We start from the raw sequence: 14525 nt of genomic DNA on the forward strand, positions 1-14525 counted from the left end.
AACAAAAGTGCCGTCCAAAGACTTGCATCAAGTATTTTCAGACCACAAGTGTGACCATCAACTTTCTGCAGTACATTGCTTTGGTTTTGACAGTAATTCTTTTTGTGGTGTGGGAGCAGAGGCATTAAAATAGTGGCAACCTACAGATACACATTAGAGAATTGTGACTTGCCAGTCTCACTCACTATAATACCATGAGAAAAACATTCTCCCTTCAAGTTTAATATTGTGATATCAGTGTTCTGTATGTGTCATTTGCATCCAGTATCTGGAAACTTAAATAAAATAAAATATTAGAATATAAAGCCTCCGGGTTAGTCGTGCCCATGTTCCCAGGAAGCATACAGTCTATTATGATGTTGTTTAATCATAATACATTCTTACTGGAACTCAAACATCTGAACCCCCAAAGTGATGAACAGAATACATTAAGATATTTCATCCGAAAAGAATGAACCCTTTGAGCGGTTAGCTAATTACTGTATTTTCCTTCAAATGGCTTCAAATTCTTTCCTTATTTCTCTTCTGAAAGAGAAATCTGTCCAATTCTGAAATCATTGTGCTACATCTTCTCTCTCTTTAATGAAGCCTCCTATCTCTACAGACTGACCATTTCTGGTCGAAGAATTCATGCTTACTGGCCCACCTCAGCTAGTGCTATGTCTCTCTTTGGTGCTGGTGCCATTTATCAGCTCAGTCTGCTTTTGCTATACAATGAGCAGTGAGGTTTGGCACTTGGGAAGATGAGAACTGGCCAACAGGCTGGTGAAGAATTACAGCTACATCTGCAATAAAATCCTGAAATGGCTTCTTTTCCACAGCACGGGCTCATGAAATCTTCAGAGTGGATAGGCCCAACAGAGAGACTCTGATTTAAAGCCTTATAAAGTTAGTATCGTGATAAGAGAGAATAAAATGAAAAATTAGTTAGGATCTATAACCTGGCCTTGGTGTGAGCCCTGCAGTTGAATGAGTCAGCACTTCATCTGATGGTGGCAATGATGATATGGCTGCAAGTAAAAAGAAACAACATGAGGCTTTTTTTTTTTTTCATCAGCCAAAAGTAACTAGAAGTTGGAGATATTAACATTGATAATACCTCTAGTGTCCACTGTTAGCAAAGATGATTGTTCCTCTTCCTCTAATTCCTCTTCATAAGCTTCATGAACTACCACAGGAGGTACTTTGGTCTGAAATAAGCATTTGATTTTCTTTCCTTTAGAGATATTGTGCAGTGTCTCAAAATGAACAGGCCCTGCATTGTTTAGGTTTTTAAATGTTTTTCCTTCCCATTTGCCCAGACTGCAATGTTAAGAATCAGGATTTTAACCTCAGCGGATTGGTTTACCAGGACAGCTGTCAATCCTAAACATGTTTTTTGTTTCTGTTTCCAGTTAATTTTTTTCAGAATTTTATTAGAAACTTTAGCATGCAGGTTTCAGTTGAGTTTAATGACTATTTTTAAAGTTAATTATTACTGCAATTTCACTTTAATAAGGTTATTTTTCCCACTGGGACACAAATATAGCTGTATTAAACACAGCAATAATAATATTTGTAACAGGTTCAGGAATAAATTGTGGCCATTAGATAACTGTCTGCCTGCAATATCTGAACATGTATTCAGAACAGCCAGCTCCAAGTAGAGCAAATGAAAGGACCTACTACAGTACCTGTCTTGGAGAAAAGTAAGGGAAAAGTTGTATATTGCATCAGGCAACAGAGTAAGAAATACATCAAAAACTTTTGCTCATTAAACTTGCTGAATTTTCATACCGGGACTAATGGTTGAGGAAGATCACCAAGTCCCAGAGGACTTTCTGCAGTGGCTACTCCAGGTGTCTGTGCTGAAAGTGATTGCCCATTAACATTGTTGTTCTGAAGCATGTAATACGAAGAACTTGAAGATACTAAATGTAAAGATGGTCCACTTAGGCTTGCACCATTTCCATTATGATTGTATATTAAGGTACCATGTTCATCTTCACAGAACTGGTTGACTAATTTGGACTCCAGAGCTGTTTAAAAGAAGTAGAAAACCCCATCATACACAGAAATTAATTGGATTTTTGAATTTGGATTATTTATACATGTAAATAATGCGCATACAATCTAGTACTCCTTTGGATTATTTATATGCATCTAAGAAGATTACTCCAGGCTCTCTAAACTGTATTTTATTATCACAAAATTGCCAGTTTTTAAGTCCTCTACATAATCCAAAATATGGTGAACTCACTAGGGCTGTTCATTTAAGCTTAGTACCAACTACTAGTTGGTAGTGGGAAAGTAACTGCTTACTTTACTCACATGAATAACCCAATGAGAATGGGGTATTGAAGTGAAAGTAAATAATTAGAATTTACCCCAGCATTAGATACTGGTTTCCACTCCAGCAGATCTCGTGCATGAGCACTTACTCAGCTTAGAAAGCTAGTTTAAATGACTGCTTTCCTAGCCTGTAGGCAACATCCCCTGTTGGCATGATATGTCATTGACTTCACCATGACGACTTAAAAGAAGGAAATTTTTATCTCCAAGATCCTGTTATTTTGCACCTTGGAACTAATCCTGATCAGCATCAAAACATGATTTCCACAAAGATAACATATTTTTTTTCCTCTGTTCTGAGAAGCATTGGATATAATGCAGAATAAAGCTTCAGTGAACGCACCTGGCAGGGTATTAAAGTCATCGATGAGATACATATGTTCTCTGTCTGGATCGGAAGCAATCAGATTCAATTCATGCACAAACTCAGCCTGTGTTGGATCTGAAGTATTTACAATTCCTATCGCATACATTTCGATGTTTGCTGCGTGAGCCTCTCGAACAACAATGTCTAGTTTCACTGCTTCTCTCTTGTCTGCTTGCCCATCTGTTAGCACAATAGCTACTTTTCGCACTCCTGTTCGAGCACCTAAAAATCCTTCCTGGGTTGCTTTACGGATAGCAGTTCCTGTGTAAGTGCCTTCTCCCATGTATTGCATTTTTCTAATTGCTTGTTTGACATCCTGTTGAGTTGTGTACTTGTTGAGATCAAATTCTAGCCGAACTTCTAAACTGTATAGTACAAGGCCAATTCTGGTAGCGTTTCTGCCTACAGTTACTCTTTCTACTAAAGCAGTTACAAAGTCTTTGATAATCTCAAAATTTTCTGGTCCGACACTCTCAGAGCTGTCAATCACAAATACAAGCTCCATAGGAATTTCCTTACACTTAATACCACAACCTGCAAAGGAAAAATAATAGTAAAAAATAACAGATCACAATGACTTGGTATCCTTTTGGAAAGGAGAAGAATGCAAGTTTTACAAAGAAAAACAGAATCTGAAATAAAAAACTTACCACATATCTCTTTAATTAATTTAATTATATCTTCTCTCTGGATATGAAAAAAAATACATATAAAAATATTGTACCATTTGCCTCTTTCAAATAATGCATAGCATTGATGCTACCAAAGATTTTGTTTTTGTTGAGTATCTGTGTCCACAAAGAACCTTAGTGTTTAACTTTCAAATCCGATCCTCCCAAAACTGGAATAAGTTCCACATTTTACAATGAGATATTTTGTATGGCATATAAGAATCATAAACGTGACAAAACAGAAACACCTCTATGTAAAACAATTAACTGCTATTATTGTAAAGAATGTTTGATGATGTGGTTCTCATTAAAACTTGAAGTCAAAACCCATTCAAATTTCAGAATCTAAATAAATTGGATATTCCTTTGCTCTTACAAACAATAGGGAGTGGAGAAGTAGATGCAGCTTCAGGAAACATTCTGCTTTTAGTGAGCTGGCATGTGAGAGTGCCAAGTCAGAATGGAATTGGGATTTGTGAACACTAGTGTACCTGGCCCACTGTATTACCCAGCTTTCAGCACTAAAACCAGCTGTTTCCTTCAGAGCTGTCTGTTCAGAGAAGTGATAGGCTCAGTGACATGCAAACAAAATTTTCTTTATTACTAGAGCAATCATTTATTATATGTTTTGAAGTGGTAGGACTCATTTGGCACTGAGTCAGTCTTTCAAATACAGCCTTTTGCCACTGCAAATAGCTCCCGCCACAAACCTCACTGACATGCTGAATTTGGGCCTTGTGCAGTTGATGTTTAGCAGGAGTATAATTAAGGCCCAACGCATGATAGACCATGACAGGTTTGAAGATCTTTGCTCTTTAGACTCTTGATTACTGTTTTAAAAAGCTTCCTTGCAGCAGGTACACACCTGGCTCATCTAACACTAACTGCAAAAGAACATAAAGAAGAGAGAGAAGTAAAATCATCAGGAATTTTAAATTCCATATCAGCATGAGGCAGATAAAAAAAAAATCAGAAGCCTTTGAGGGGTTTCTTTCTATATTATTATTGAACTACACCTAGTCAGAAAACCCTTCCTATAATAATTTATGTAGGTTGCATTTTAATTGATCGTACCTTGTGTTTTGTTTATAATCTTGCTCTGATGGAATTTAAAGAAACGAATTTGCTTACTGTGAGGCCTTGGTCTCCTTTTGGTCCAGTTTTGCCCTGTAACAGTGATCATTAATTAAGCTACTACAATTAGTTAGTAAGACTGCAATTCAGAATATTACTTCATCAGTACCATTATTGAAATAATATGTAGTCAATAAGAACTTCTGCTAGAAAAAAGTGTTCTTGTACTAGCTTGTACCTACCATATCTGCACCACTGGAAAGGTGGTGAGGTCTTTATGCATAGTGGATGACCTCAAGTCTCTCACTGAGTCACTGAATTTTGGGTTATGTATACTTAACAGTATGCAAATGCCAGAATAGAAGGGTACCATGTTTTGTTTTCCAGCTTTTGGGGGCCATTCCATCAGCAGAAGTTACCATTTTGCCTTCTTTCATCAGTACATCAGCTTCAATCTACAGTTGCTTGGTTGCCATAGAATAGAACCACATAGTTTTCTTCTTAAAACACACCTGTTGGCTTTCACTGCCTGAAGAAGGAACCCGTGTTTTGTGATTGAGGTACTCAGAATATAAATGTCTTCTTTGTGCTTTTATATGTTTTCATATTTTCAGTTTCTTAGTATTTTAGATTATGAGTAGTTAAACAGCAAGAAAAATGCATAACCCAGCTTTAGTTTTGAGCAGTTAAGAAAACAGACATGATAAAACTGAATTACTCACAGGTTCTCCAGCTAAACCAGGGTCACCCACATTGCCCTTGTCTCCTTTTTTCCCCTTTTCACCTGTAGCTCCTCGATCTCCCTTTGAAGCCATGTAGGTAACCAGATAGAAAGTGTAAGTCATTTTTTTGTTACATTTTTCACAGTTTTTGAATTTTGTGAAGAAGTTGTACTATTGGGTAAGCATTTTCATGGGGATAATAGCTGAAGCAGTTTGAAAAATGAACCATCCCAAACAAGTCTATGTAGACAGAAGGGTCTCATAGGATACTGAATGATGAACATGAGTATGTGTCTGAGAAAACTAAGATAACCATAGGGAAATTGAGAAGAAAGGTGGGGAATGTGTTTGGAATGAGTAATGGAAATATTCTGAGAAACCTTTTGGCCCAGAAAAGGTGTTTAGGTTAGCAAACAAAGGAATTAGTGCCTTCGGGTTTGATTTTTGCTAGGCTATGGGAGTTTGTATATTTTTTATAAACTGATGTGATCACATCCAAAAACTGATTTCAACACACATTTATCTTAGCACTAATGTAGTCCCCAAATATTGCATAACTCTGTGGGCAAATGAAAGTCAACAATATTAAAACCAATATCTGTATTTCTTTTAGCTGCATTAGCAGATAAGCCTCACATGATATTAACATATGCAACATGGAAATTAATATAAAATATTAAAAGGGTCACGTGAATGGCTGGTGTTTTCCCTTTTCACAGAATTCACATGCCTTTAGTGAGAGCTGACTGTACTGAGCATTTTCAGTATGTTGGTTTGGGTCTCAGACATTATCTGTGATTTAGGTACCATACCTTCTGTCCCAAAAGCCCTTCTCCAGGAGGGCCTCGTGGTCCTGGCATTCCATGAATTCCTTGTTCCCCCTAATGATAATCCAGGTTAATGATATTAACACTACATAGTCACTCATCATGCATTATTTTTAAATGTTCAAAGAGGAAGTGTTTCAACTGCATTTTAACAAGTGTGTTCAGCAGTGTGTCTACCCTACTATATAATGTGTATAACATACAATATTTGAAAACTGCATGATCATTATCTGTTCTAATTGTCCTGTTCTCTCTTTCTGTCCCACTTTATACCTTCTTGTTTCCCTTTTCTTTCTTTTTGCCTTTTGAATCCGTCTCATCTGATACATGTTTCACATAAAAGTGCAAAGTACAGGGGAAATGAAACATTACACACAGATTCAGGATGGAGAATGTTTCTCTACCACAGGTGGTAATTCATATAACTACTTCAAGCTGTCTCTGTGGGTATGAAAGACCTGGGAAGAGGATAAATAATATTTTTCATTCTGGTTCATTTTGTGAGTCTATCTTTCCCTCTTAAAAGATGTCCCTGCTTTCTCTTCCCACGGTCCACACACCTTTGGGCTTGTTTGCAGCAGTAGAGACAGAACATACTTTGTAGGTGCTTAAATTATCTTTCTCACTGTCCAACCTCAGGTTCTGTTGCCATATAAGCAATAATAATGTGCACTCTGTTGATTCCTTAATACTGTGATGGTCAGACTGAAAACTCAGCACAGGTTAAATACTGAAGACACAGTATAAGGGAGTCATCTTACCTTAATTCCTTGAATGCCTTCACCAGGAGGTCCCAATGAGCCAGGTGGCCCTGGGCGTCCTATGGCTCCCTAGAGAGAAACCCTGCATGTGTTAAGTACAATATTCATAATAAAATCACACAATAATTTGTTGTACCACCATGTAATTTCCTGTCAGTCCTCTGCCACATTAATATCTTTTTATAAGTAGTGAGGATAAAATTGCTCTGGCTGATAAATATATATTTTTTTATCTTTTATCAGATTATTTAAATCCAGTTGATACTTCAAAGGAGTCACTCAAGACCTTATGGTCAGAGAACATGAATCACCTTGCTGTTTGAGATGAGCGTTGCACTGAAGGATGGTTTGTATTGGTGGGACACTGAGGACTGAATTATGATTTAAGAGAGGATTATTATTTCCTAAATGATGTGGTATCTTTCATCACCACTAAGCTTACAGCGTCAGACCTGCAAACATACACACTAATGTGGCATTACAAATACTCTCTTGTTGCTAATTTATAAGCTCATTTTTTAAAGAACTCTAGAGAAAATGTTCCATTTCCATATGTTTTCCATAGGAAGTAATCAGAATGCATGCAGTATAATATTAATTTTGTACCTGTATTGCAAATCCAGTGGCCTTGCATGAAATTCTCAGTTTTCTCATTTGTAAGGATCCTGTATTCATGCCTAGCTCAGGTGGGATTGGTGCTTTACCACCACTTAGCCATAAACCTAGCCTGCAGGCCAATGTGTACAGTCCAGGACCAGCAAGACACATTGTACAGGTGATACATCCTGATGTTGTGAAATCCTTCCTTTTGTCCCAGTTCATTTCTCTTATATTCACATTCACATCCTGAAACAGCTTTTTGTATTAATAGACTTCTGAAGTCAAGCTGTAAGAGCAAGAATTTTCCATTTTGTGAGGTTTCATAAGGAAAATGGCTTCTTATTATTTCCTGGCATTTTTTCAGGATGTATATTATAATTATACATTACATTAGATTATTATTGATTTAATTCATAAAGTAAACTAAAAAAAAAAAAAAGAATTCTGGAAGAGCTCAGCAGTTTGCCTGCAGCTTTAAGACGAAGAAAGGCAAGACACTGCTAAGTGCTTACTAGTCCATTAATCCTAGGTCTGGAAAAATGCTAGATCTGAAGAAATTTTTGCTACTAAATTGGAGGTACTCTTTGTAGGAGCTGCATGTTTTCTTCATGCAAGCTTATCATTTATTTATCCTCTGCAATAGGGAAGAGGCCATGGTTTATGTCAGGTTAACGGAAACATTTGTGATTTTCTACAAATTAGACTGTATTCCTTAGTTATCTGTTGGATTATTTATTTCTAGTGAAGTGTGAAGACAGAAAACATAAAGATGTGTATGCATGATCACATTCTATACATTTTTTTTTTCCCAATAGATTATGGGAGATGTAATTGTTTAAATGGCTTACTTTTGGTCCTGGCAGGCCTTCTCCTGGGGGTCCTGGGAGACCAATTGGTCCTCTACTACCGGGATCACCCTGAAAATTGATACTTTAAAAAATTAGTGAATATCAAAGTTTGATTTCTAGAATTCTCAGCATCTCTTGTGCTTAAACAGGACAAAGAGAGGAGATTTGCTGAACAGCACAGTGTAAGTCTAAACAGAGCTAAACCATGAATACCGCAGACAAGATGAGAAAGATAATGGGTTTTAACAATGGTCTAAACATACCCAAGACGTGTACAGTCAGGCAAGTTACAGATAAATTACAATTCCCATATCATAAAATGAACTACAGTTCCTCCAAGCCAACAAAAATCTTTTTGCTTTCTTGCTTGTCAGAGTTGGATCATACTTGATGTGCACATTGGCACTGCTCTAACATACTTTTCCTGTGAGTGCCTCCAGACAGCTAGCAGTTTGAGGAGAATGGAAAAAAGACATTTCTCCTTTTAAGAGAAAGGAGGTATGTTTAAATAGGTGCACTCAATCTGTCAATTGCCTGTATAATTCAAGTAATCCTACATTCAGCACCAAGTTGAGTTCTGAACTGAAGCGTGAAGATCTGCAATGGAAGCTACCTTTTATATACTGACAAGTAAGTTAAAGCTGTATGAAAAAGATATTCCGACTGTGACCTATGGGTAGGAAGTATATCTGCATGCAGTGTATGTATGCATTTACTTTTCTAGAAGTTAAGGTCTGTACCTTAGGTCCTGGTAGTCCAATTCCATCAGGGCCTTGTTCACCAGGAATCCCAGGAAGGCCTGGCAAGCCCTGAAATTGTACGCACAGACAGAATATGAATTTAACTTAATATGAATTTAACTTAAGGCTATGTTGACTGCATTTTTATTAATATAGCTAGTATCTTGAATACATTGTCTCTTAGTGGGGTCACTGAGGTCTGTAACTGCTTAAATTCCACTCTGGTAAGCCAGAAGTTGTGTCAGTGTGCATCTGCATATCACCAATATGCTAAAGAAGCTGATTATCCCAATAAGTTGATTTTACCTATCTGCTCACAATACATAGCTAGCATATCACCAAACTCCCTGACTGTAGGCAGTAATCCTCCTTCAGTGCTCCATACACATGCAAGCAAGGGAGAGGAACAGAAGGCCTTTTCTCTTTGTATCCTCTTTGCAGGCATTAGTCGTATGTACCAGTCCAGGCTTCTGTAAAGGCCTGTAAAGCTGATCAACCCATTCTTTGCCACATCCTCAGCAGCCTGTTGAATAGAACTGAGGACTGTTCGGTCTTCTGACTCTGGACACAGTTGCTTTTTCAGTGGTTCTGGAAGATAGTGCTGCCCAGAGCACACACCCATGTATATGGACACAGCCGTTCAGCTGGGCTATGATCTCCTGTTTGGGAGTTAAAATTCTAGATGACTGTGCAGAAGACAGTATCTTACATTAAGATATTGAGGGAATTGATTGAGACGTTGGTGATACTTTAAAAAAATCCCTGCTTGGAAAGTGTTGCATTGCGTAATCAAGAGAAGTGTGGGACTTGCACGGTCTTGGACTACTTCAGATTTCTTTTTCCTTCCATGCTGAAATGCATTTCCACAGTTGAGGAGCATAAAAGACAAGCAAATCTTTCTTGGCATGTCAGCTGTGGAAGTTAATCACTTTGGTGTACCTATTTGTTCCCAATTCACCTTAAAAAAATTGTCTGTAAACTTACAGGTGGACCAGGATAACCGTCTCCTTTTGGCCCAAAGGTCCCAGGGGGTCCTGGAAGGCCTCGGTCACCCTGATGAAGGCAGGAAAAACAGATGAGATGACTGCCAGTGCAATTGCTAGCAGGAAATGCTCCATGAAAGTGAAACTTCTTTGGCAGGCAGTAAGTTGATTTTATCTATCTGCTCACATATTTTACTATGTAAATGGTTATTGGAGGTTATTAATCCTGGGCTAAAAGTGGGATATTTAATAGCTCTGAGGATATACTGGACCTTCCAATTTTAAGTCACTAATTGGATCTCTTTTGAGAGCTCAGTCTGCTGTTATTATGACACCATGTAAGAGGGAATGGCTTCAGTTGCATTCCCCATATTTTTATTTATTTTTATCATGATTATTATTGCTCCAATTTTTGGGGCACAAGCCCATCTTGACAGACAGCCATAAGTCTAGCATGGGAACTGAATTACTGAGTAGCTGTTTTAGATAATGCTAACTGAAGATAGATAAACTACTATACATGTAGAGCACTGTGAAAGTTCTGTATTGCTTCTGCACGTGCTTTTTGTTCTTTGTGGTGAGAAAAAGGACTCAGGGCTGGGGACACCAGCAATTTGTGTGGTCAGTTTGAAAATGTTTTCTGTCACAAGGTTCCTGCCTGATTTTGTTGTTCCAGAATTGTATTTTCCTATACTGCTGTGGAACCTCATTAAAGCAATTGAGTATAACAGGATCTTGTTAGCAGAGATGCATTATTGAGCTCCTTTCATGGATCCAGATAGCTGGAGTATCTCAGATACACAGATTTACCAGAAAAATTAAGAGGATTAAACCCTGCCAGCAGCACTGGATGGTGCAGTGAATTGCTCTGAATTACAGCTGAATGGATGATCTGGATGGATGTCTGTGTTTGTCCCTCCAGCTACACAAAATACGGGTATGCGTAACAGTGCCAAGAAAAGGCATAAATTATTTTAAAAAATTAAGCTATAGAAAGTTTTACCTTGTAAAGTTTTACCTTACTACACAGCTTAGTGCAGACATTTATCTAAGAGAGAAGCAACAGCAAACGCACTAATATTGATAGCAAAAAGTGAAGAATGTAGTCACAGAAACATGCTGAGCATGATCTAAATAAAAGAGCTTTGACAGCTTAAGATGAGTCAGAGAACAAGGGACAGGGGCTGTACTCGAGTATTGTCAAATTCACTAGGTCAAAGCCTGAAGAAAAGTTGAATCTAGCTAACACTGAGACAAGATGAGAGAAGTGCTAGAGAGAAGTCCTTAGAGGTTAGCTGCTCTTTCATGTTCTTCTTTCACTGCCTAAGGAATCTCTTCTCACATGGCCAGTTTGGCCCATGTTCTGAGATCTTGTTGGAGTCTACAGATTACTCTGTGCCATACCTAGGAATGAAGCCATGTACCTAAGAAGGACCCTGGCTGAGAATAATTAACTGTTTGGCATGTATGCTGCTGTAAGCACATAAATCAGGTGTCCTCTCCGTATTCACTCATTATAAATTAAAAACAGTCAAATTTTCCCTGGTCCTCTGCCATGTGGAAGCTTATGGTTCATGGAGTCTGGAAGACTGACTGTCCATGGTGATTAATTTATCAATTTAGGAGCTACCTTTGCCCCAGGAAGCCCAAAACCTGGTTCTCCAATTGGTCCAGCAAGACCAGGTAACCCAATGTCACCCTGCAATGATGAAAACATGTACCCTAGTTAGTTATTTCATTAAACATCAATCATAGACTGTTTTTTATTATATGCCACACAAACAGATACATATCAAATTTAATATTTTTATATATTATTTATATTTATATAAATATAATATATAAATAAATATAATAAATAAATAAATAAATAAATAAAATATTATTATATTTATATATACATATATATATATACACACATATATTTGTTTCACGGGCATTTAAGATAAACACCAAGAACAGACGAAAGAAAAATATTTTGATACCAAAGATATCAAAGACAAAGAAATGAACTGAACACAGGTAGACTACACCTCAAGCTGGCAAATAATACCAGGTCATGATGGTAACTAGAATGCACACAATATGTAATTGTCGATAGGAAATAAGACATTTTAGGTAACCTTCTAAGGCTGAAATTATTTACACAATAAGCATGTCTACTTCATTGTTTTCATACTGTATTTGAAAGCACTAGGAGTTGGAGTGCAGATGTTACCTTTGGTCCAGGCACAGCTCTTCCAGGAGGGCCTGGCATTCCAAGACGTCCTGGCATTCCAGGCTCTCCCTGCAGTGAAGGAAGGAGAGTGAAAACAATGGATTTTTCTGCAAGTACCATGAGCATATCTCAGAGAAAACATCTGTGTGCCAGTTTATCATATTCCAATAAAATTCTATTAGAAGTCTCAATATTTTGTTGATACTGTATGTTAAATGAAATCTAGCCATTGCAGAACTGATAAACAGTATAGTTCTGGTTTCTCAATGGAAATGAGATTCCTCTCAGTCACTGAATAAATGTATATTATTAGAATTCCTTTTCTTAGGGTATTCTAGACTTGTTTCAGCACTCAGGGCTTCCTGCCGAGCTGTGTAGGTGTACAAGAAAACATTTATTTTTTCTGTCAGAATAGATTTTTTTAAATTGTCCTTTTAGTGTACTTTATTACCTCTTTTTATTTTTCTTCTTATGTGGAAATACTATTGTGTGAATTAATAATAAAAGACTTCAGAAGAAACTGGAGGAGGAACTTCTCACCTTCAGTGAGTAGTGAGAATTCAAATTCCACATCCCTAAAAGAGTATCAGCCATGAATGAGTCTGATCAGTGTAAGGGAAAATAAAATCCTGTTACATGTGTATATGCTAGACACCATATTGTCTTCCCAAATATTTCAGCATAAAATGCCAGTATTAGTGCCCCATAACTTTTTTCCAAGTCACTGGGGAAACAGCAGGTGAAAGTAAAGTTTTTTAAAAATGCTTCTAGATGTTTATAGTGTTCATAGTGTGTCTTGCTAAGGGAAACCTTAGCTGAAATTTGTGGTTTTTTGGTAGTTCTTAAGAAGCAAGTTGTTCCTGCGATCTACAACAAAGCACAGTTCTGTGGGGCTGTTTTACACACATAACATGATAATGAACATACTTTAGCTCCTGCAGGCCCAGGCACTCCTGTTGGTCCTGTTAATCCACGTATTCCTCTCTGACCTTGATCTCCCTACAGAAATGGAGAGGACATGTCACATGTAGCAAAATATTAAGAACATGTAATTGGTGTAATGTCTTGGACAATGACTCCAGCAACTTCCAGTGTCTTTATTTTATAGGATAAAGATTACAGGATAAAGATAGTGACATGAGAAACCATAATTACTTTTCCATCAGCGAATTAGTATAGAGGACCAGTACAAGAGTGTTTTATTTGTTTGTTTCTTTCTTTCTTTTTTTCTTTTTTTTTTTTTTTTTTTTTTTTGAAGAAGATGTCCTGGATGGTCTATTATCAGCTTCATTATTTAAAAAGTTGGTTTACGCTGAGGCTGGAACAAATTCTGCAGCTAACCACTTCTAGAAACACTTGTTAACCTATTTTTTGAGATGTATATTTTCATTACTTGTGTTAGACTAAAAAAAAAGAAGATTTTGACAAAGCTATTCCTGGAGCCTTACAATTCTGAATGGCACCTGTAGTAAGACATTCTCACCTTCTCCCCCTGTATTCCAACTCCTGGAGCACCTTCAGGGCCTCTAAGACCAGGTAATCCTGGTTCACCCTGGAATGAAAAAATTAAAGCACTGTTTCAGAGAACTAAATACACATGGTGCGGAATTAACTTTATATTCACTTGAATAAGCTCATTAAAGTCAAAGACTTTTAAAAGTCAATGGCAAAATTCCCACTGATGTCAGTGGGCCCAGGATTTTCTTCCCATATTCAGAAGCAACCACTGTAAAACTCCAGGTGGAATTCATGAAGTAGCATGTTTTCTAAGTAATGATTGAACACTCTGAATACAGATTTTTTAAATATATGGGTATCTCATTCTGGGAAAATACGATGATCATAAGGCTACAAAGGGTTGCCTGTAGCCTTTGTAGTGACCTTCCTTTTGAATTGAAGGGAATTTAGGGGATTAAAAAAGCCGACAACTGTAAACAAGATAATAGATCACCACCACCACCACCCCTGAAAAAAGAAGAAAAGGTTTCCTTAAAATCATATGTTTGAAAGAGAATTTTTTCACCAAAAATGTGTTACATTTCCACTTGTCCATGAACACCACTTCTCTTTTCTCTTCTAGGTTTGGATATCAGTACAGGGTAAACAGTAGGAATGTTTGAAGGGAAGCAAGAAGGCTGCAGAGAGATGAACCAACCTTTTGTCCAGGCGCTCCATCTTCTCCTGGAAGGCCAGGCAGACCTGCAAGTCCTGAAAGGCCTGGCTCACCCTAACATCAATAAAAAGTAAGTCTTTCTGTTAAATACGGACTTGGTACTATTCTTTTGCTGAATCAAGGAAATTTATTTTAAAAAGGCTACTAAACTGTATGTGTATTTACAGCAAACACTTATGCATATGAACCAAAAATCTTGTATTTTTCAAA

At 37.3% G+C, this 14525-nt stretch overlaps 1 protein-coding gene across 1 annotated transcript in view; it reads right to left on the bottom strand.

The window, feature by feature from the left end:
• Positions 1-1067: 1067 nt before the first annotated feature.
• LOC116490639 (collagen alpha-1(XXVIII) chain-like) overlaps positions 1068-14525 on the bottom strand; it is a 29900-nt gene continuing 16442 nt past the window's right edge. The window contains exons 17-32 of the mRNA XM_032190021.1: positions 14298-14369; positions 13626-13694; positions 13070-13141; positions 12143-12211; positions 11555-11623; positions 9926-9994; positions 8942-9010; positions 8202-8270; positions 6754-6822; positions 5978-6046; positions 5166-5246; positions 4501-4536; positions 3349-3385; positions 2675-3232; positions 1777-2018; positions 1068-1190 (exon numbers count right to left, since the gene is read on the bottom strand). Coding sequence (XP_032045912.1) covers positions 1068-1190; positions 1777-2018; positions 2675-3232; positions 3349-3385; positions 4501-4536; positions 5166-5246; positions 5978-6046; positions 6754-6822; positions 8202-8270; positions 8942-9010; positions 9926-9994; positions 11555-11623; positions 12143-12211; positions 13070-13141; positions 13626-13694; positions 14298-14369 — 1773 coding nt within the window. The remainder of the gene's footprint in view (positions 1191-1776; positions 2019-2674; positions 3233-3348; positions 3386-4500; positions 4537-5165; positions 5247-5977; positions 6047-6753; positions 6823-8201; positions 8271-8941; positions 9011-9925; positions 9995-11554; positions 11624-12142; positions 12212-13069; positions 13142-13625; positions 13695-14297; positions 14370-14525) is intronic.

The sequence above is a fragment of the Aythya fuligula genome, chromosome 6 (genome assembly GCF_009819795.1).
Source record: "Aythya fuligula isolate bAytFul2 chromosome 6, bAytFul2.pri, whole genome shotgun sequence".
Lineage (NCBI taxonomy): Eukaryota > Metazoa > Chordata > Aves > Anseriformes > Anatidae > Aythya > Aythya fuligula.